The sequence below is a fragment of the Vanessa atalanta genome, chromosome 5 (assembly GCF_905147765.1).
Source record: "Vanessa atalanta chromosome 5, ilVanAtal1.2, whole genome shotgun sequence".
NCBI lineage: Eukaryota > Metazoa > Arthropoda > Insecta > Lepidoptera > Nymphalidae > Vanessa > Vanessa atalanta.
In genome coordinates, this window is record NC_061875.1 from 2260855 (window position 1) to 2286737 (window position 25883).

The 25883-nt window shown below is 31.5% G+C and overlaps 1 protein-coding gene across 2 annotated transcripts in view; it reads right to left on the minus strand.

Annotated features, from left to right (window-relative positions):
• LOC125064380 (vesicular glutamate transporter 1) overlaps positions 1-21990 on the minus strand; it is a 47210-nt gene extending 25220 nt beyond the window's left edge. The window contains exon 1 of one of the 2 annotated variants that reach the window (XM_047671369.1): positions 21811-21990. In XM_047671369.1, coding sequence (XP_047527325.1) covers positions 21811-21866 — 56 coding nt within the window. In that variant the 5' untranslated portion in view covers positions 21867-21990. Of the gene's footprint in view, positions 1-13911; positions 14141-21810 lie in introns of those variants that run through there. The other variant, XM_047671368.1, reaches the window with a different exon arrangement.
• Between the last annotated feature and the right edge of the window lie 3893 nt (positions 21991-25883).

The following is a 25883-nucleotide window of genomic DNA, read 5'->3' on the forward strand; positions in this document are numbered from 1 at the left end:
ATTTTTTTTCACTGTTAGAAAACTACATTATACTGCTGAGTGCTATCTTTTTCTAAACTAATATTATATATGCGAAATTAACTCTGTCTGTCTGTTGATCTTTCACTACCAAACTACTTAGCCGATTTTGATGAGATTTGGTATAAACGTTTTGTTTGCCTAAAATCTGACTACAAATTCCTTAAACGCAACAACTAGTTAGTGTTTTATAAGTACTAACATTATATCAAATGCAACCATTGTCGCAGCATTTCGTCGACATTAGTACAATCGACGCGATTAGCCACGGAGATAAAATAACAGCGTGGTTTAATTAAACTTGATTAATTACAAATTTGAAAGTGATATTTACTTGCTTTTAATAAAGTTTAAAATCCAAAGTTAAGTTAGTTGATAAAAAATCTTGATATTGCGTTTACCCGTCATACACTGCCATTGTATAGTCATAATCATTACCGTCATTTTCATGATTGTTCATGACATTTCAAACTTTTAATTTCAGTGACTACTTTGTAACTCGTTTTCTTTTGTTTTGTTTATTTATATAATAATTTACATTAAATATTAAAATAAACTATTATTATTGTTATTTGGCCCAGTGATTGAAATTGGACCAACTTGCATATCGACTAATATTATAAATGTAATAAAGTAACTCTGTCTGTTTGTTACGGTTACTGACCGAACCGAAACCGAATTTGATATAAATTGGCATGAAGCTAGCTTGAAACCTGAGGAAGGGCATGATCATATTTTATATACCTAAAACATTCGATCCCTAACTCGCATACAAAGTCGCGGTCGTAAACTAGTATTATATGAATTTGCATATTTCGACTGATTTTTCTATTCTCAATCTCATTTTTTTTATATCGATTACACTAATTCTCGTCAATTTGAACAAAATAATCGCCTGAAAATTGCATGTTGTTTTTACACTAAGTATTATTATTTACTATTCTTCAACGTAATGTCAACTTTTTTGCTTTGAACGACTGACCATCAATTTAGTGGTCAACTTTTTCATTCGGTCGAGGTTTCTAAAAAAGGCTCAAGCCTCAATCTTGTTTATTACATTTTACTGTATAAATATATTTAACTATACGATATCGTTATTACAAACCAGCAACCGACCATTTCTTATAAATACGACAATCTATTAAATATACGAAATATATTAAACATTGCACGTTCAGTAACTATATATGTTTTGCCCTAAAGCAAGGACAGGTTCATAAATTTTGACATTCAATATTGTTAGCTGTCTTTGTGATGAGGACATTTTCAAAAAAAAAAAGTAGTCTTCATAAATTTTTATGTACCTATAAAATGTATATATAAATATATATTTTTTATTATTCTCATCAGTTTCTTCGCGGTAGGGCTTTGCGCAAGCCCGTCTGAGATATCTTCCACCAAACAGCAAAACTTTGTATTATTGTGTTCAAGTTTGAAGTGACAGTGACCCAGTGTAACTGCAGGCACAAGGGACATAACATCTTAATTCTCAAGTCTGGTGGGGCATTAGCAGTGTAAGGAATGGTTAATATTTCTGCCAGCGCCAATGTCTATGGGTGACCAAGTACCATTGGTTCTCCCAATAGCTAATCCGTCTAACTACATAAAATATATGAAAATAATAATGCAGGCAGGTTTGAATACTCGTTCTTCGGTTAAGATTCACATCTAACCATTTCAGATCCAGTAAGCATCTCGGCTCAGAAATAAATGATGAACGTATTTATCGTCTCAAAGATCAGCTAAATTGATAGATTGAAATTTCCTATAGACCTCTTAAAAACGTAATTGGGTCAAAGGCTAATTAGGTCGGCTGACACCATCCACGTCCATCCCACGGTTGCCATCGACGTAATGATACCATCGGGAGTTTAGTTAACGACGTAATAAAACGAAGCAATGATTTCGTGATATCTTTGGCATGCCTCGATTTTTCTTAATGGTCATTTTTGTTTTTAATTAGTATATAATGGAATAGAAACATATGCCTCTTTGATCACAAATAGAGTGAAATAAAAATACAGCTGCAAAAATTTATTGTGATGATGATTTCGTTCTGACCGATTCCGGCCGGCAGCCACTACCAGCCAGACCAGCCAACTACGCAGGACAAACAACAGTGCATAATTGTGAGCACAAACACAGGTATCTATTGCCTAACTATCATAATCCAATGGTATGCCAAATCCAACACGACCAGAAATGGTTTAGGCTCAGGACCAACGGCTTCACGTATTTTCCGAGGCACGGGAGTGTACACAGTTCCAACTTCCAGCCTCCGGGCTGTTACCGAGAATTTTTCGCTAAAAACCATCCCAAAACTTTTAATTGGCGCGACCTGGTGTTTGTGCGACCTTATGTCTAGCCACTAAACCAACGAGGCATTCAACACCTGCCCAAGCACCCTTCAAAATAAAACACAACAATACTAATGATTGGTGTTTGGTGATAGAATGGCTTTATTTATTGCTAACTTGTCAAGACCATTTTATCATACAGTGTTGATCGATTATAATTAATCATGTTTTTTATAGAAAAAAATTCCTGCGGCAACAACGTTGGGAACTAAGATGTTATGTCCTTTTATCCTCACTCACCCTTCAAACCGGAACATAACAATGCTAAGCATTGCTGTTTGGTGGTAGGATATGTTGAATGGGGGTCTATTAAGACGAGCTCAGCTCAAAGTTTTTTTTTTTACCTATGATTAAGTTGTCCTAAAGATTTAGTCACTTGCATGTAAAAGCGGTATTTAAACTATTCAAACCGGAACACTTCAATACGTACAGAATGATAACCCGACTCTAATCCTAGTTAATTTTATGATGTGGCTTTCGTATCATTGTGAACTAAAAGTATTTTTTATCTAATGATAAAAACAATCAATAATATTTTACTGTTGTGGTAGATACAAACAGAATTACTTAGTATAGTTGTGTTCTGGTCTGAAGACTGAGTAAGCCAGTGTAAGTACAAATAAACATTAGCAGCCCGTAAATGTCCCACTGCTGGGATAAAGGCCTCTTCTCCTTTGAGGAGAAGGTTTGGAGCATATTCCACCACGCTGCTCCAATGCGGGTTGGCGGAATACACATGTGGCAGAATTTCGTTGAAATTAGACACATGCAGGTTTCCTCACGATGTTTTCCTTTACCGGCGAGCACGAGATGAATTATAAACACAAATTAAGCACATGAAATTTCAGTGGTGCCTGCCTGGGTTTGAACCCGAAATCATCGGTTAAGATGCACGCGTTCTAAGTACAAATAAAAGGGACAAAATATTTTTGATCCCAAGGTTAGTGGTGCCCTGACGATGTTAGGCAATATATTAATATTTCTAACAATACCGATGTCTAAATAGAAATAAAATATCATAATCTGGTGCGTTCCATAGTTGGACAAAATTCTCACTACTCTTTTTTCAAAACTTTTTACTTTTCTGCCATGCGAGGCCAGTTCTTATAGAAGCAATGCAGTTCATCCCGCTTTTTCGTCGTGACTGACGCGAATTCATTGATCAATATTCGGGACAAATTGGGTAGTAATCTTGGCTCAAAACATATCCCACATGCAACAGTTTTTTTAAGCTTATTCGTATACTGACTGTATTAGTCACAAAACGTATTATGGGAAATTAATCAATATTATTCCAACGCACGAGGAATTACAATCACAATCGATCGTTTTAATTTGAACGTCATACAATCGTATTGATCCGAATTGTGAGAATACTGTAACAATGAAATTATAAGCAAATTGTTTGAGTTTCAAGCCGATAATTGGCTTATACTTATTTTTTTTGGCATAGGTTGGTGGACGAGCACATGGACCACATGATGGTATGTGGTCACCACTGCCTATAGATAATGGCGCTGTAAGAAATATTAACCATTCCTTACATCGCCAATGCGCCACCAATATTGGGGTCTCTTGTGCCTGTAGTTACACTGGGTCACTAACCCATCAAACCAAAACGCAACAATACTGAGTATTGTTGTTTGACGGTAGAATATCTGATGAGTGGGTGGTACCTACCCAGACGGGCTTGCAGAGCCCTACCAAATTAAACGTTTTTTTTTTTAATTTACTTCTATACTGATTATACATATGTTTGTGTTCCGGTTTGAAAGTTGAATGAACCAGTGTAGGTAAAGGCATAATGGACATACCATCATAGTCTCAAGATTGTTGGCACACTGGTGATTTGAGGACTGATTAATATTTTTCACAGTACCAATGTCCATGGGCAGTGGCGGTTATCATCAGGTGTCCCATCAAGCCATCTGTCGAAATTACATTTAAAAAATATATTTTATTTATTTAATATACTCTTGGAAAATAATTTGTCCAAGGCCATAATAAAACGACGACGACGCCAAAGCTTTCTTTGAATTTTCTCGGAAAAGGAAATATAAAAACTTATTCTTAGTGCATCTGCAGTAGTCAAGGACAATACTTGAAGAAAATTACTGACATTGTGGTTCGCTTCAAATCTTAAATAATGACGTTACTTATAGACTTCAAATTTCTTCATGTTCCGTTTTATTAATAGGAGTTCTATAAAGAATAAATAAATATTGTAATTGTTACCTCCCATACCAGATATAAAGTAGACGATGAAAAGAAAACACACCAAAAGACGCGTTTGTCAAAACGTCAGGAAAAACAGAAAGGTATCATTATTCGATATGCAACTTTGTCTAGACCAGGTTGACGCAGGTTTGTTGTAGTCCTACCAAATAATCTCAAAAGTAAGAACCAATTGAAGATGGTCAGTCAAAAATAATATATAATACTTGGGTATTCTGAGTATGTTTACTATATTCAAACGTTAAGAAATCTATCTATATATCACGAAATATCATAATATTCATTCATTCTTTTATTTTTTCTTTTTAATTTCATTTCGAAAGGATATAATTTTAATTAAAATTAATTGACAATTGAAAGTTATATAATATTTCATTGTATAAATGTAATAAGTGTGTATTCAAGGCTTTGAAAATAGAACATTTCCCGACAATGTCATACGTCATTATAGGTATGTGTAGAAATGCGGAAATACATATAAAACAGAAGCTGTTTCAACGTATACTTGCAACTACGCACTAATTCCATTCAATGATTATAACTTAAGGTTTACGTCAATACGTTAATGACTATGATATCCTACTAACCAATCTAGGTTATGGCGGCCAATGTCAATTGCCCTAAAATATATACTTATATTAGAAAGCTTGAAAGAGTTCGTTTGTACGGTTGGTTGAACACGCGCATGTGAATCGTAGGAACTACTCGTCCATTTATCGAAGAAAGCATTCGGCTTACTATCACCAATAGGCGCGGAGTGGATTAATGAAAAATGTTGCAAAAACGGGTGAAAATTATTCATTTTGAGAGATTGCGTGCGCTGCGTATACAGTTACATACAGACTCGCAATAATCATGTGTGACTGAATTGTTCCTCTTTAAAAGGTCTAACTTTAAATATACAATGTACATACAAGGAGATTATAAGACCCAGTATTTTTACCTAAAGTTCTGAAGTTCCACTCTTACTGATAATGCATGTACCAAAAACACTTAGCGTGCTTAAACTTTGCAAATATTTTCAACAACATACAACATTAACATTAACAGCTTACCCGGATTTGAACCCACAATAACCGGTTAAGATGCACGCGTTCTAACCACTAGGCCATTTTGGCTCTCTAAAAAATATTTTCAACTCTTACAGTAACACGAGTAATTATTATTACGACAGTGATTGCAAAATAGTATTGCAATTATATACGTATATATAATAAATAATTAGTAACAAGATTTTAACAAACTAAAACTGAAGAAAGAAAAAATCGTCATACGACACAAAATAGGTAAATCAAAAAGTCGGGGTCTCAAATTTCGTGCAGGTAGAAACATAATTGTAGCTTAAAATTATGACGTTAAGAGTTATTTTACCTTAATAATAAAAATAAAACGATAAACATGTTTCAGCAACAGTTTGTTTTGGGGTACACACTAAGTCCATGATATTCAAGTACTACTCATAAAATATCATTTTCAAAATATTTATATTTTTTTTAATAGGAAATTATCATTCTCAAATACCGGAAGTATAGTAATGTACAGTGTACGTATTTATTATTTAGAGTCAGTATTGTTCTCAAGGAAAAATATTGGTCCTGTGTCTGTTTAAATTATCAATTAAAAAAATATAATTTTTATATCGATTTTGCGTAATGATCATTTTAAAATTAATTAAAAATCAAGTTATATAGGCATACGTAAAATGTTATATAACGAATATTTAAATAAATAAATAAATATTGGACAACATCACATACATTACTCTGATCCCAATATAAGTAGTTACAGCACTTGTGTTATGGAATATCAGAAGTAACGACGGTACGACAAACACCCAGACCCAAGTCAACATAGAAAACTAAAGAACTTTTTCTACATTCAGATATTCATTTTCTACATACAATCGAACCCGGGACATCGAAGTGGCGTACCCATGAAAACCGGTGTACACACTACTCGACCAGGGAGGCCGTCAAATATTTACTCTCCAAAACTTACACGAAGACAACTTGTAAAAAAAAAGAAAAGCGAGCGAGTTCCACCACTTAAAATAAAAAGTAAAAATCTCATTCGTAGCGGATCACACTAAATTCCTTTATAATAGAGTAAACTTAATCCATACACAGATATTATTTAAGCAGTAGTATTTTTAGTCATCCTCTTACGATTGGCACACAGAATGGGCGACCATTTCGGTCCGGTCCCTTTTTATCCCGTTTAATCCTGCTATAACTCTAGTTGACGTTGCTTATCTACAGGCTGTACGAGAGGAATTAGGTCAAAAATCATGTTGACAATATGGAGATTTTGAATAAGGAATATGTTTTGTTTTTTTTTTTTTTAATTACGTAATTATTCTCAGTCAAAGGTTAAAAGGCTTCATTACACTGAAGATTTTTCTTTAATATGGGTCACACGTGGTAAATTTTCAACCGCTGATTACCATCATCCTGTTTTATGATCCATAACGAAAATCATAAAAGTGCATATAGTGAGTCTATAGCATAGCTATTATTAACACAACTAATTTTATATTCTTTGATGAAATTTTAGCACTAACTTAAAAAAAATCGTGACAAAGGCAGACGGCTTTTGGCCATTAACTACTGTAATTCCAATACGGTCTCAAATAGAAACATTACATTACATTAGCAGCCTGTAAATTTCCCACTGCTGGGCTAAGGCCTCCTCTCCTTTTGAGAAGGTTTGGAGCATATTCCACCACATTGCTCCATTTCGGGTTGGTGGATTACACAGATAGAAACAAATCATTTAAACACATCCAAAGCATGTAGACGCACATCTGACGTAAATAATTTTTTTTATACTTTTATACATTTATATTTTGCGAAAGTGGAATGTTTTCGTTATTATATCTACTAGATACCTATTAAGGTATTTAGTAGCACAATTATTAATCATTATTTAAATATGTGCTTAGTATTACATTACGGTGCTCACGGACAATGTACACGTTTTGAGATAGTTGCATAAATATTGATAAACAAACTGTCGTGTTTACATTGCTGTACTTTGATTTAGATTACGAGTCTCCGAATTTTTAGGACAAATACCAATTCTTCAAGTCAATCGACTTGTGAATTGTCTTTAGTTTATGTAGAACTTTACTTGATCTGTACGAGTCGGTAAAGATACGATAAATGGATAGACAGATTTGTAAATGGGCCACCTTTAGACGTATTATGAAAAAAGAAACTCGAAACTCACATCAGAACACGAGCGTGAATTGTCAGAATGTGATATGCGATACTGACTACAATGATTATAAAATTTTACAGGATATACGTATCAAAACGGCGTATTACCGTAAGTTGGATGTCAAAATTTCACGAATGAGATAAAAAGATAATTAAGTATTACAGAAACACGCTTTTGTTTTTAGAAAGTTGTCTCTGTGCTTTACCTAAGCAATTAATACATCACGTCGTCGTACATATACTTAGAACAGAAATCTAGATCAATATTATAAGCGTGAAAGTAACTTTGTCTGTTTGTCTGTCTGTCTGTTATGCTTTCACGGCTAAAGTAATGAACCAATGTTGAAGAAGTAAAATACGAAACAAGCTTGAACTCCATAGGTTTTTACCCTTCAATGGGGTAATGTTGTAAATGTAAGGTTGATTTAAGTTTATTAAAGATTTTCGTCAAAAACTGAATCAATCCATCCACTCAAACAATGCCGCGGGTGTATGTCGTATAGAATATATTTGATAACATTCCTTGTTGAAGCGTTTGGTTTAAAATAAAACACTCAAATATTTTAAACAATGTAAAACCTTTAAAGTGAATAAAGCAGTTACGAGGAGTTACATAAACGAATGACATTCAACATCGGTAGCACGAATGGGTCGATGCAACGATTGTTTGAAAGTAATAACTCGTCCTATTCTATACGCTTGGTCAATGATCATTCCGTTGCTGCCTCGTTGGGTCAGTAAATAACTTAAAAGGATTATGACGTCCATTCGATTTCCTGGTACATTATAAGTAATATAGCAATCTAGCAAGAGAACAAAGGAAGGTTAAAGAGATTTCCTAATAGCTCTGCTGTATACCGTACAGACGATTCTTAATCTATAGGAACTCTGTTAATTCTTCTCACCTAAACCGCTGAACCGATTTACATGAAAAATTTTTACGGATATAGTTTGAGTCCCGGGGAAAGTTTATTTTTTTAAATTTACCCCTCCAGGGGGTAGAACGTGGTTGATGGTTTGTGTGCTATGTGTGCCGCTTTATTTATATCAAGTTTCATTTCACTTGCGAATTTTTGGTTAGAATTTCGTCGAAAGTCAAGGCGCTATTTTTTCAGGAACCGACACTGATTAGCATAGATTATTTGGATGTACATACATATGAAGAAATATATTCTCATTGCGTCAGTAATTCAATAAATATTTTAATATTATATGTGCCTTGTATTATTATACAAAATAAGATAAGTTATTGTGATGTCAGAATAATTTATTGAATTGTCCTCTTGCCATTACTGTATTTAAAACATACGTGCTATCAATTAACATACAAGTTGTTAGAAATGTATTAAAATTCTTATTTTATACTTATATAATTTGTTTTGCTGTCTGTATCCTACATGAGTCATCTCACCCACACTAAGGTAACTCGTGACCACGAGCATCATTAAAGCACACCGATAAAATATAGCGTGGGGGGGCGCGCCTTCGTGAGTGAATAGATTCATAATCGGGACGGGGCGCTAGTTTATCTATTATATCTATAATAAAATCGCTGTTTTTTTGAAGGCACGTTGCGCAAAAACCGCTGAATATTTTGACATGAACTTTGTACCATTATACTCAGCGTGTCTCAGAGGTTTTTTAACGAACGAAATTGTCATTGAAAATTATTGTAATTGTGTATGAAAATTAACAAGCACATGCGGTTCCACCTTAAAACGTACATAAAATAAGCATAACTTGAGTTAATTTTATTAATAATTAGGACTAGGATGCAATACATGTTAATGCAGTTATTTTGATTAATAAGAGAAGTAAATTAATAAAAATAAATACATAAGGTACATGAGAAGTTTTACTTCTTCTGCGTAATTATACATAGGTATAATACATAGGTTTTAATTGCATGCAAATTATTAATGACAATTATATTATATAATTTCTTTTTTTTCAGTAATACAATGACACTCCTACAAATTTAAATTTGTATAGAATAAACATTGTAAAATAATATCTTGTATGAAGTTGCTATTTCGAGAGAATTGACTTTATTGGCGGTTTGGCGAGAGTTTGACTGTTCACGTTATCGCATCACATGTGCGTGTTTTTTTTCATAACGCGCAATAAGAAGTATAACTTCAGTAACGTTAAAATATATATGAAACGTGATCTCCAACATTTTTTTTAGATAAATAATACTAAATAGTCTTATTAAATTATTATTACAGTTTATAAGCAATAACGTCCTGGGGTTAATTCTACTAACATATTACGATTATGATACGTTCCTATTTATTTTCGATCCAACTTCGACTTAGACATTTCTCACAAAAATAAAACTCAGCTAAATCGTAATGAGGGACAATTTTACTTATTTATATCAGTTATTATACGATCCCGATTATATTTGAGTTCCAATTCGACCGAACCACAATTATTTAGTTTCAAGTAACGAAAATATATGCATTTTTAGTACGTGAAAACAATATTTGAACACTTGACATTTAAAAAACAAAAAATATCCCGCTGAGTTTCTTTCGATTCTTCTCAGGTCCAAGGTGTTAATTTGCGAACCGGTGGTAGATTTTTGACTATAAATAAGCAAGTGTAACACTTATATATTCAATAAAGATTTTTGACTTCGACTTGGATTGTTGTGTTAGTAGAAAAGGAAAACATTTAAACAGCAACGATGACGTTTCGAACTGATTGCGAGAGTGTCAATTTGGCAGTAGAATTGACCTTGCATCAAAGCACAGAAAAAACTTTTTGTCACAAACATCGACACGAGTGAAGCAGGATATAAGGTCATTTAAAATAATTTCAAAATGTTACTGATTTTAAATTATTATGAATCTTACCTATTACGACATGCAGTTGAAACTACATATAAAGTTCGTAGATAAACTACAAAATTTATGTGTATTTTGCATAAAGTTCTATCCGACCCCGAACTCATATATTTATACATTTATACATCGTTAGTTTTTGTCATAGAAGTAAATATTAAAATTTAAATCTAGATTAAATTTTCAAAATGTCTGCTAAATAAATTAAAACTTGAGTAAAGGCGTAGAAAATGGCAATAATTCTAGAGATTTGTTGAAATAAAGAGTGTCTGTAGCCTCCGTCCCTGTATCGCTAAAGTCATTAGCGGCTGGATTGAAAAGTAATTGTCCGCAATAATTGACGACAGGGGCTTCCGTGGGAGGCTGGTAAATTGATTATCTGAAATATATTATTATACTACTTTATGTAATAGTCGTTTTGTACATAAATGTCTTCGAATTTCTTTTATTACTATACCTAACTCCAAAAACAAGCATCGATTCAATATACTTATGTATGTTCCTTATATAGCTGCGTCGATTGAGAACTGGTATTTAATTTTTTTTTAATCTATATATCACACAAGAAAGTATATTAATAGGAATAAGTAATTTAATTAACAAAATATACCTCGTCAAACTGTATAACGAGTTTATTAGCGAGTAAGTGATCAAAATTCTTCGGTTGGGTTATTACTCTATAAGATGTTAAAGGTTTATCTATGTTATGGCTGATTAGCACAGTACGGCAGATAGGACGTTTGACTGGTTGTGTTAATATTCACACAAACAGTGAATATGTACTTAAGACATATGTACATATGCTATTATAAATAAAATAAGAGAAATTGGTACAGTAGTCACTATGAGGATTATTCGCATACATAGTAACAATACTAGTATTTATAGTAACCAGTTGTGATGTATGTTGTTATTGTTATCGAATGCTATGTTTATTGAAGACGTGATTTGCGATTCCTTAAATTGCCAATGCACCAAGCTGAGCTGAACTGTGTCTTGTCCCTTGTATCTGTTACACTGGCACACTCACCATTCAAACCGGAACACAAAAAATCTACGTAATGCTGTTTGGCGGTATAATTTCCGATGAGTTGGCGGTACTTACCCAGACGGGTTTCAACAAAGCCCTACCTCTGAGTTTAAACCAGTAATTAAAATTGTACTGCATACATTAATGTAAGTTATTTTAATCCCGAATGCAAAGTGTAATATTTCTTAAGTAAGTTATATTTTACTAAAAACAAATGCGTAATTAATACTGTGAGTCATAACGACATTTTTAATTAATCAACCAGTCACAAAAACGTGTATTTTATTCTTATAATATGTAAACTGTATTTGAAATATGAAACGGTAGATGGTTTTAGGAAAATTATCAAATACACGGTCGTTGTATAAAAACTTGATTATAACTTTGAAAAAAGAAACAATTGTTATTTTTTTTTTTGTTTATAACGATCTGTCAGATTTAATAGCGACTTATTTTACTAAGTAAAACCTTAGTCAAGTTTCAGTTCTACATACCTACATTTTATTATTATATTAAACTTTAGTATTATCTTTAGCGCGTCTGCAAGTTACTATGCCATATATAGTTGGGAACTAACTTAACTAAAATTGTTTGGGTTTGTTTTGACTTTTTTATTTGATCGAGACTGATGACTTAAATCTATGTTCATATTAAGCATTATACCGTCTATCTTTTTATATAGGGACCAACGTATTACCAACGTTTGTAACTATGTAACAAAAAAAGAAACGAATTACGAATAATACAATATGGACCCGATAACAACTATTGTGGAAGACGTATTAGTAAAATTATTTATTGTTACATTCTGGCAGACGAAGCCGTGACGTTATCTCAAATACAATACAGATAATACACCGTTAATTCTGTTTTGTTTAAATTAAAATTTCATTTATTAAAGTCATGTGAAAGTCATGGTGAAATATCAGTTGAGGTATTTTTTTTTTTTAATGTAAACAAAACGAACATCTATTGATAATATATCTAAGGAGATTTTGTATTTCAATTAACCACGTTATTGTATCACGATGCGTTAATATAATTTTTAAAAGCAAACATTTTCTAATATTATTGCGGATACACAATGATTGCCAATACCTATTCATATTTTCGTCTAAAGTAAAGGTTGCTTGTACTAGGGGAGCATAAAATGTCGAGAGGATCCGGTGACGTCATATCGAGTTGATAATTTGGAATCATCGCCGAAAAAGTGATAAAATACAGATAAACAAATACATATTACGTGGACACCCTAAACCAGCGGTGTTCCTACATCGTGTTATACAATATGACAATTTCCGTTCGCCCTAATGTAATGTCAAACAATTTTGTATTTATATACTCATATCGGTGCTTTAGTTGCGTTATATTCGTGATTTGAATGGTTAAGGTTATATTAATTATTAAATTAATGACAAAATTAAAAATCGAACACAGATAAAATTAAAATATTCAAATTATGTAGAATGAAAAGACGACGGCCTTGTAACGAGTTCCTTGTTTCGAACGAAGCTTTGACGGCGTAAGCTAAATAATTTTTATGCACTACAACGCCTTATGTAAAAAAGGCATTGTTTATAATTATTTATTTAATGTAATTTATATGTTCATATCATATTCCTCACGTAGTTGTTAATGTTTTCGTACGCGGCTCACGACTTCGTCATTAATACGAACGTTCGGTAACCGTATAAAACCTACTTACCTATTATTTATAAATGTATAGGTATATAAACAACATAATTCAGAAACTTCTAATTAATCTATATTATTTTATCTGCATTTTTCAAACGTCAGTTGCAATTAAGGTAATTATTTTTTAATCTATGTGAGTTCACACAATGCTCTGTTTGTACGATTCCAGAGCAAGATATAACATAGATGATTTTTTATAAATGTTTTTTTTTTTGTAATTTTTATTCGTGCCTGTGCCTATATTATTTCGCCAATGTCACGTATCAATAAATGTTTAAAAGAACAGCGTATACTACAATTTAAAATTCAAGCGAAAGTAGCTTATTTTTTAATCAATCTTAAAACGTGTTCAAAATAAACCAGTACTTCATTATACAATTATAATTTCGACATAAATCTAACATTGCGTAAGTTAAACAGAGCAGAAAAATGTTATGAATATCGAATGATACACAAACCGTTTCCGTTTAGGTTAATAATTAAAAAAAGAAAAACATTATAAAACAAACCTTTCCGTTGAATTATAAAACATAGCCGCCTGGCGTTTTAAGTCATCACTAACAGAGTTATCTTCATTCATTGTTACACTACACTGGGGTCACTATTTCTCAACCACTATAAAGTTTATACGAATGAGGTTTTATATGCGGCGACACAGAGTTTATTTTGCGTTGACTTTTGACTTTGCGTATAATTTTCAGTATGGATGGCTAGTCTTTCGACGCCCGCGCCTCTCACTATACTAACTAGAATCACAACTCATGCGATTTATCCCCACTATTCAGGCATTGTTGATACGCGAATTATATACTACGGCTTTCTAACACTTCTAACAGTAACATTAGGCATTACGACAAAGGCATTTATCGTAACGTAGACAACGATCTTTTTTTTTAAATACTTTATTTCACAACATATGAATACATAAGCAAAGATCTCTCACAGACAACCTTCGGTAATAGAAGCTTAGAACGAAAACAGGTAAGTGCAGAAATAGATAGAGAGAAGAGATAAAAACTATAATAAAATAATATTTATAGTAAAGTATAATAATAAACTACACATAACTACATCCCAATAATACACACATAAAAATATAATATAAATACTTAATTATAAACTACATTATTTTGATATGAATAGATAATACTTACTGACTGCCGTATATCAGTAGTAGTGCATTGCAGAGTTTGACTGTTTTCACAGTGAAAGAGTTACTATAGGTTTGTGTCAAGTCAGATGATTTTTGATTTGATTTGATGCTTATTTTGTTTATAATTAAAAAAAAAAATTACGGTTATTTACCGAGTTTCATGTCGGTTATTCTCCGTAGAATCGACATATACCGGTACATATTATATTCATTTATACAATGACAATTCAAATGCGTTTATACGGACGTAGGTACTTAGTATTTTTTTTTATCTTAATCTGTAGATTTTTGAATGTACGATAACTTAAATAAAATTAGCAGTTTGTAAGCAGTCTTGTTAGAAGCTAAGGCCTAATAAAGTCATAAATAGTGAACGGGAAGTTGCTTCAGTTTTTGAACAATTTTTTGCTGACATACCAGTTTCTACAACTAAGTTACTTATTTCTTCTCCAGCAGTTGCCGAATCATTAATGAAAGAAAATGTACGTGAATGCAAGTCAAAATTTAATTTTACCCCTGTAAACACCAATGACATAATTTGTACATTTAGGTCATTAGACATTAAGAAAACTGCTGATCTATGGGGTATTTCTGTAAAGGTGATTAATTCAATTATTGATCTAATTGCACCTTATCTTGCAATAATATTCAATGATTGTGTTCAACGTGGTGTATTTCCTGACCTGATGAAACATAGTAAAGTCATTCCAATATTTAAATCTGGTAGCTCTTCAGATCCTAACAACTATAAGCCAATCTCGATACTACCAACCCTCAGCAAAATATTTGAAAAAATTATTTTAAATCAATTATTAGCATATTTCAATAGATACAATCTGCTTCATAGAAAACAATTTGGATTTACGAGGGGTCGCTCGACTACCGACGCAGGTATCGAACTAATAAGAAATATCTATGAAGCCTGGGAGAGGTCGCAGGATGCCTTAGGGATTTTCTGCGACTTATCCAAAGCCTTTGATTGTGTTCAACATGAAACTCTGGTCAGGAAACTATATCACTATGGAATTAGAGAATGTGCACTCGACCTTCTGACTTCTTATCTTAACAATAGAATTCAGAGGGTTGACGTTAAAGGGACAAGGTCTCCTGGGGTCTTAGTTGGTATGGGGGTCCCACAAGGATCAATTCTTGGACCTTTTCTATTCCTCATATATATTAATGACTTGCCCTTTCTTGTTGGGAACAAACATGATATAGTATTGTTTGCTGATGATACCTCTTTGGTTTTTAAAATTAATAGGAAACAGGTACAGTATGACGATGTAAACAATGCTATGTCTGATATAGTACACTGGTTTAGCGTAAATAATCTTAGGCTGAATAATAAAAAAACTAAAATTGTAAAATTTAGTACACCAAACGTGCAAAATGTAAAACCCGATGTACTTATCAATGGGGAATCGATGGATCCAGTTGAAACAACTGAATTTCTTGGCCTTACTCTTGATGCCAAATTACAGTGGCTCCCCCATATAAACGGATTGGCGGGTAGACTGAGTTCTGCGGCATTTGCGGTCAAAAAAATTAGATTATTTACCGATGTTGATACGGCTCGCCTAGTTTATTTCAGTTACTTTCACAGTATAATGTCGTACGGTATTATGCTTTGGGGTAACGCAGCCGCTATCCATACTATATTTGTGCTGCAGAAGAGGGCTATTCGCGCAATCTATAACCTGGGAGCCAAGGAATCTTTGAGGTATAAATTTAAAGAAATTAAGATATTGACTGTTGCTTCTCAATATATATTCTGTAATGTTTTGTATGTACGGAAAAATATTAATGTTTTTATGAGAAAATGTGATTCTCATAACGTTGGTACAAGGAACAAACACAATCTTGTTACTCCTGTTACTCGACTACATAGAGTCAGTAACTCTTTTGTGGGGCAATGTATACGCTTCTACAACAGGATCCCAGAAAGCGTTCAAAATGCTTCTGTTGCGAAATTTAAAAAAATTGTTAAGGAACGCTTGTGTGCGAAAGGTTACTATACAATTAGTGAGTTTATGTTTGATAGCACACCTTGGGAATGAAACGATCGCCTCCTGGCTGTTTCTACTCATATATAATTATGTATATAATTAATTTGACGTAAAAAAAAAAAAAAGTCCCGCTGAGTTTCTTTCGCCGGTTCTTCTCAGGTCAGGGTGTTTTCTTTTTCCGAACCGGTGGTAGTGTTTAACTTGACAATCAATAAGAAAATGTAATACTTCTATATTGAATAAAGGAATTTGAGTTTGAGTTTGAGTTTGAGGCCTCTTCTTCAAGGTTTATAGCTTATTCCAATATCCTGCTCTTTTACTGGTTAGTGGATACACGTGTGGAAGAATTTCGTTTGACATGCCCCGATGTTTCCCTCCACCTTCAAGCATAAGAAGAATTATAAACACAAATAAAACATTCAAATTCAGTGATCACCTGGGTTTGAACACGTCATCATCGGTTAAGATTCATGTGTAGTAACCAATGGGCCATATCGTTTTACCAATAACCTTTAATCATACTTAACACTTTGTTGCATGTACGTGTTATTTTAATTTCAACTTTCAGTTCAGGTATTGGATTAACAAATAAATTCCAACGAATATATTTGTTATTTCATTCTGGACTATCGAGCGCATCGATCTCTTGTTCGTGTTATCACCTACAATCAAAATTCAATGAACAAAGAATTTACTTGATATTTGCATGATCAAATGTTCGAGTCAATTGCATGAGTGGTACTTTTCCTAGTTCCTTCTTGAACATTAACAAAATCTGTAAAATATTTTTTTCTTTACAAAGTATGAATAAATTATATAAAATGGCTAGGGCACTGCGCAAGGTCGACTGAGTAGATACCAGTATCTCATCACATATCCTGCAACCAAACTACAATACTTAGTTATTGTGTTAGTTTGAAGGGTGAGTCGGTGTAAATAAAGGCGCATGTTTCCAAGGTTGGTGGCACGTTGACGATGTTAGGCTGGATTTCTTACGATGTCAATGTTTTTGGGCATCGGGTGTTGGTTTATTAGGTGGCCCAGTTACCAGTTTGTATACTTTTAATAATAAAAAATACATTATTCAATAATTTTAAGGATATTTTCAATGATCCGATATCGCATCGGAAAACGTAAAAACATAATAGACAATTGAGACTATTTTTATGCCGATACATCTGCCCTTAACGACATAACCAATATTAACATCGTAACTTACACGGTGTATGAGTCAGATCTTGATCACGGCGCTGATAGGAAACAGTATGGAGGAAAGAACACACTTGTAGGGTAAAATAAAACTGGACCGTATTAGGTAGGCTACTGGTATATTCCACAAGCAAAAAAAAACATTAAATTCCTACAAACATTATTAATGAGCCGTGATGGCCCAATGGTTAGAACGCGTACATCTTTACCTATGATTGCGGGTTAAATCCCAGGCAAGCACCACTGAATTTTCATGAGCCTAGTTTATGTTTATAACCTTCTCCTCAAAGGTAGAGGGGGCCTTATCCCAGCAGTTAGAAATTAACAGGCTGTTACTATTAATATTATAAATAAGATCTATCTGTTATCTCTTCATTCTTTAACAGCTAAACCGAATTGGTAGAAATATGGTATGGGGTTAGTTTGAGTCCCCGGGAAGGACATAGGCTACTTTTTATAAAACACCCCTTGGGGCAAAATTGGAAATGAGGGTTTTGGACTACAATGTTTTACAGATTTCGAGCGAGTAAATCCGAAGCTTTAGAGAAAATATATGTCTCTTGACGTGACTAAAAAATTACACAAATAATTAAACTAAACTAAAAAGAGAATCATACAATGTTATTTATTATTTATTAGTAAGCGTATAATTATAACAATCGCAGAAATATAGAAGACCTTTTATAATTCGGTGATAAGTGTGGATGCCATCTTAAGCAGTATGAAACGGTATATAATATATTAGCAAATAAAGGATGTAACTACATCTTACAAATAATAAATTCATTGCCAAATTCCACAGTCAAAAACGATACTACACTCACATGTATATACACAAAATAATAACATAAGATTTTATACAGACGATAAAAAACATAGAACGAATACTTTTGTCTTTCAGGCAGGATTTACCATAAATAAATGTAGTTTACTAACATAAGTTTGTATTTTCAAAGTTGGAATAGAGTAACTAGTCAGAGTATTGTCGGTTCTTCTTGTTAGAATTTACACTCAGAACAAATATGGTAGATTCACGTTTTAATACAATTCTGTAAATAGGAATCAAAGGTTGTAAAAGCCTACTTGAATAAGACAAATTGGATTTAGTCAACCTGAGGTTGTCTAGGAAATATATGTTAGTAGTTAATTAACCATCGCGTTACACAATTATAGTTTTTCTTTTCATGGGAGCCAACGAGTCAAGGGTCGATCATTTTCTTCTTTTTCTTCGTGATCGATATGTTGTCACACATAGACACTAGCAGTGTAAGTATAAACAACTACATATATTATCAATGCCTCCAATTACGATCACGATTCAAGATATTATGTCCCCTTGCGTGTAATTACATTGGCTCAATACTCTGTGTATTGACGTTTGGCGACAAAAAAATAAATAAATAGACCCCAACCAGGCTTTGTACAAAACCGTGTCCTACATACAAACCTATATCTATACAAATATTTACTGTATAAACTAATTACTATGTTCAAGTTAATAAGGCAATTTGTAATTTTATTTTATTGCGGATTTAGGGGAGGGCAACTGTTAAGAATTTTCAATGTAATATATGTTTAGATATTTAGATAAAGTCAAATTATAATAATAAATAGCAATATTACAGTATTGCTGTTTTAAAAGTTACTGATACAAAGAGTAAATAAATTATAAGCAAACCTGACAGAAATGAAATTCTTAAATTTATAAAAACATAACTAAGGTTCCTCCTTCCCCTCTCTGTTGTCCCAGGGCCTTCAGACCTCCAAATCCGAACAAGATTGTGTTTCTTTTGTAATGCAAGTTTCGATTCAAGAAAAATAAAATATAAATAATTCGAAAAGGTTCTTTTACAATTTATTGAAGTGATAACTTCTCATGGGAGGGTAGACCGCTTCGTTACGTAACGCGTTACGGCGCCAATCTGTGTAGCTTTAAATTTCAATTTCAATATTAAATAGTTATAATTAGATTAGTTTAAGTAATCACTCCTGTCGGGCGTCGCGAGTCGCAAACGTTTCTTATTATTACTGTAACGAATCTTTATCTTACAAATTATCTTTAAATATAAATTGGTTTTTTTTTTTCGTATATGAGTATGAGTTATTTTTAGCCGAATATACAGTGCGGGTTATCAATTCAGCCTAGTTTCTTTGTATATTTTGCTCGATAAGAAATATTGATATTGTTGCAGTAATGAGGTTCTACTATTTAATAATTATCCACTACTATATTAGATTCAAAACATACATACTGTAGACTAGATATTTAGCATTACAAGTACAACTGTTATTCAGTTCAAAAAGTAATTATTGTAACATAATACTATTGTACTTAAGTTTTTATTAGTATTACAGTTACATTGTAGCCCATAATAATATAAACTATTAAATAAAGTTGATAATATAAGTAATTATTCCGAAGTCATATTGTTATTTATCGAGAAATGCTCGACATGTTTCGGGTAGATTACAATTTCCATCATAACTGAGCGGTCACCAACATAAATATAATTATTAATATTATTAGTATTATTTGTAGTGTTGCTAAATTTTCACGCGATATTACGCAACATTTACGCGTCAGTTTTTTTTTGTGTATGTAGCTCTGGGTTGGGATAATTGAGCCAATGTATTCTTAAATGGAATATGTGCTTTAGTTTAACAGTCCAGTCATCTAAGTCAGAATTAGGTAAGCATCTCGGAATTCGAGATACCCAGCTATAAGCTTCTACAAACTATTATTTTGACATCCTGAAACTTGTCTCAAAACCTACATAGGTCACAAAAATCATAATTGAATTTCCACTAAGATAACTTACACATGTTATTAAAGCTTAAGACTCAATAAGAATATATAAAAGAATGGAAATATAGGTAACTGGAACTCATATACATATGCATTATGTACAAGTACTTTGTATGTTTGAAAGTTATTTAAAATAAAATTGCGAGTGCGGTAATGAGATTTTAACAGGATTAACAAGTTATTTATCTCTTGTCATAAAAATATTGTTTTTGTAACAATTTATAAGAAAAATTCTGGGCCGTCTCACATGTGGTACAAGATTTGACAATCAGCAGTAACTGGCCTGGGTATTTTGGCACATCCTGCACTTTGGATTAAAGCCTGATTAATAGCTTTATCTTGTGCCAGCATAACACTTTCTTCAATAACCTGTTTTTGTCAAGGTTTAAACTGTAAACACATGTCAAACATAAAGCTGGGAAGAATTTTATTTAATTAAAATGATTGCAGCGAGCTTAAAAGACTAATTATTACTCAGTAAATATATATATTTATGAGTAGCCTATTCCAAAGGAATTAATAAAAAAGATAAACAAACCTTAGATTTACATATTTCATGCGATTTGCTAATAACTCAATGATTTATGATTAATATATTTTTATTTGTAATACAACTTATTTCCACTTTAATTTTTCTTCCAAAATTCCAATAACAGTTTTTTTGACATTCAAAATACTATTTTTTCACAAAACCAATGTGAATATCATAGATTACTCAAGCTCTCGATCAATTATATCATGCCAATTTGCTGTCAAATGTTGTTTATTTGGCTTTTTTCCTGTTTTGGTTGGAAAATTAATTCTTCTGAATTTTTTTATGTTCTTTTTAGCATTTTTACTTTTAGTTTCTTAATTTTTAAGTAATCTTGTAAAACTCTGTTTGAGTTATTAATACTTTGATTGTAGTTTTTATAATATTTGATGTTATATCAAATATTTTTAATTATTTTAATCTTATTGATGTTATAATTTTAATTGATTTTATTTATACATTTTATTCATTTTTGTAGCAGTTAGGTCTGATTAGATTTTACTATATAGATAAATATTTAGTAGTTTAACATATGCCACAAGCCAATAATAAATTTCTTATATTTCTTTTCAGCTTAATAAATTTTATCTTAGATTGATATTTATTAGTACAAATGTATAATTTGTGGGAATTTAAGTAGCCAGTATAAGATTATATTAAATTAATAACATTGTATAAGTAAAATATTAAAGAAAAACTTACCCATTTTCAAACGGCAAAAGCGAATATCTATATTTATATCGGTTTTGGTGTTTCATTGTGAAATTTAAATGGGATTCAACATTTGTATATAATAAATGTTTCAAAATGAAACACCCAATACCCACTCACAATCACATTTTGTTGGTTTATTTAATGGAATACATATTATTGTTTTCAAAACAGAGAAATATTTTTTTAATTATCTGACAGTTGCTGTTTGCTATCAGCAAGTGACATTGACACTTGACAGTTAGTTTTTTTTTTTATTTAATTAATTCTTTTTGGCAAAGGTATTGCACCAAATTATTTTTGTGAGTTGCTTTATTGGCATCTAATAAATTAATGGATCATACATATAAAAATAAATCTTAGTTTGTTCTAAAGGTACATATGACTTTTAGTATTCTAACCTTTCATTTTATACTTTACTTTTCGAGATTTTTTTTCCTTTCTATTAATTGTGCCGTAATATTTTTTTATTTGAAGATTATCTCAATTATATAATAAATAATTATTCCAAATATAGTATTTGAATCGGATTATTTTATGTCACTGTTGCAAACATTATTATAGATTTAAAATATTAGCGCTAGTGTACTACTAGTACAGTCACACATTTGTACTACTCTAATGAGAGACCCCCTTTACCCATTGCAGATTAGTATTTTATTATAGCTCAATGCCTACTTATTTAAGAGAGGAAAAATTAAAAACTCACATTTAGCGTTAATGAAACCACAGCGGTGTGTGTCTAAATTTAAGCCTTCGATCTGTGTATTTATTGCAATGGATATTCTAATTTTTTTATCCACTTTGCCCCATTAATTGCTCTTTGCAGCTCTTTTGCAGAACGCATTTACGTCCTTAATGATGATTCAAAATTTCACATAAATATATCTTCGTCTTGCTTACTAATTATGTGTTCTAATGTGCGCCCTGAGGATGGTAAGTCTTCATGATTTGGTTAGTTTATAGATATGGCTTGAAACTGTTTCAACTCGAATATTAACAAATTGCGTCTTAGTATCTTGACGTTCAAATAATTCCTTCATTATAACTTGTGGCCGCGTGAGTAATAGAGGAGTTGAAGTTGAGAAGGGACAGTTAATTATTGGTTATGTAATTTCTGAAATAATTGTTGTAGCTTGTAGTGTACGGTTAAGGGGTAAACAATATAATATAGGTATTAGGTACCTTTTACGCAATCAAAGCACTCCAATAAATAATGATGTAATTAATAGAAAATATTTGGAACGAACAAATTAAAAACTTTTCGATTTTTTACATCATAAAAGTGAATAAAACAGCCGTATACCAAAACTATATTTTTGGCGATGTTATTTTGTAAAAACTCACGCTATTTATGTGTAAGTAAAATATTAAAGAAAAAATCCTTTAACATTATAGTTTTTGCAGTAAATGTCTGTTATCACTTTTAGCCCTTTCACGATTTTTCGTAGTGATTTTCTTGTTTTTTCTTACATCGCTCTACTAAACTTAAACTTCATATTTTTAAAGACATATTATTTGTATAAACAGTATTTTTTAGATTGGTGCCATAGACAATATAAGCTGAATAGGTAAAGTAAATTGTTTGAAATAGCTGAAATGCAAATTGCATAAGCTTGGTAACTTGGTATTAAAAAAACACATTAAATACTTAAGTGCTACATACAAAATATTATCTAATGGTAAAAATCTAAAAAAAAAAAAAAAAACGTTGGACTTAATATAACATGTGCAAGAAACTCAAGACATGAAATCATCGATAATTTCAGTTCTTTGATTAAATGAAACATAATATCATTTCAATACATTTATTTGAAATACCCTGAATGGTGATTATTTAATTAGGCGTGTCATTTAAAATATCGCTACTTATTTTAATATAGGTATATTGGCACATATATATATTGTACCTAATATTTAAATAGCGGGTACAATGCGATAGATTAATTTATGAAGTCAATATTATGATGTTAAATTCCATACTCTCTGCGTAGATAAATTTGTAATAAGTATGTTTGTACTGATGTATTAAACTGTACAAATGTCTACTTAATTTCGCACTCAGTATAAAATGTTAGAAATCATTACGTTATATATTATTGCTTGTAATTTGTACAGTAACTACTTTTATAATTATGATCTCAATGTAAAGAATTATATATTAATAAAAACTTATACGAATCACGAAATATCTACTCCATTCAATTTTTCAAGTTTAAAAAACCTAGTTAATATGCTTTCTGGTTCAAAAGATAATTAGACATTGTTCAATTAATAAACATAAATATTTACAATATAAGATTATATAATAGAACATAAAAGAAAAACAAAGTTTAGCTTATTCGTGAAATTTCGTGCAGATGAAACTATATGAATCATTAATATTAAATTAATTATTAATATACTATATTATACGTAGGTATTTTTTATGTAGCAAAACTAACATAGAAATTTTACATGATTCAAATGTGTTTTTGAAGATATATTTTCTATTATAATTTGATTTGATTACATAATAATCAAGAAGGAAATCGAAAGATAATTATAATCTATGGTAACTGGCTGCTTATAACGCAAGAAGAACCTTAATTTACGACTATAAGGGTTAGTTTAATGTTGATAACAGCTATTGGTTGTAACAAATTCGCATAAATCTTCGTAAACCCTTCACTACAAGGATATAATTATTCCCGTTACGACAGAATAATTTATAACGCGAAATTTATCTGCGTTAATTCTTTCAATTGCTTGAAAATAAAAATGTAACGAGATCTTATTTAGCTTAGCCGATTGATTTGAAACCTTGTTTGGTTACATTATTATTATTATTTTTGTTTTATGGGTTTACTTTAATATGAACAATTATTTTGTCATTATTTTTTCATTCTTCTGTTTCAGTCATATTAATAGTGCCTATGGGCAAAGGTCACAACTTACCGTGTGGCACAAAAGTATAACTGTCATTCAAAAGTATATTAAAAAAAGGGAATATAATAATTGCTGTTATAATACTACACAATTATCATAAAATAACATATTTATCATAACCTTACTGGTCAATGTAAAAATTGTTAAGAACAACGTAAAGTTTTATAAGTAGCTGCTACAAGATGTGCGTTAGGCGGAATATGTCGACCGAGTTGATGATAACGTTGGCTTATAAAATAAAAAAAAATCTAAGTAAAAAAAAGTAAAAGAGAAACATGGAATTTGTTTGAAAAAACAGCAGATGAGGGTTTCTCGTATTTTTAATTTATTTAAACATTATATTATATCATTACCAAGATGTGAACGATAATAACTGCTATAGTGTAAAACTGTAGTGCAGTTATTAACGCCCGCCAACGAAGCGACATTGCTCTATTTCTTAAAACATTTAAATTGCACAAGTTAATTCAAGGAAATATATATATACAAAAAATATAATAGATTTAAAAATTAACACATTACAAAATTAAACCATTACAACCAAATTCAACAAAATCAAAGTATACTTTATTCAAGTAGGCTTTTACAAGCACTTTTGAATCGTCATTTAACAAACTATATTAAGCGAAGCTACCACCGGTTCGGAATATAGATTCTACCGAGAAGAACCGGCAAGAAACTCAGTACCTAGTTACTCAACAACTGAAAATACAGTCATGTTAGATAATATCCTGAGTGGAAGTCAACAAGCATTAACTCCACGCTTTTCTATCATCTATATAATCTTATATGTCTTCTTTACCAGTATATTTTTTACAAATGATTTGAACTTATGAAACGGCAAAGTTAAAAATGCCTGACGTCAACAAATAGTAACATCTGGTTTAGAATATTTACTATTGTTATTAAATCAATATATAGATATACTAATCGGAAATTAGTTTTAGTCTTGTTATAGGGCCTGTTTTTCGATCGCTTGTTAAATTTCGTATAAACAGAATTGACATTTTACAAATATTCGATATAAAATCTGTAATGAAAACAAGGAAGACTATAAAATTTAACTTGCTATTGATAAAACGGTCCATAATATTATTTACCTTATTGAAAAATTTACTGAGTACATGATTATAGTA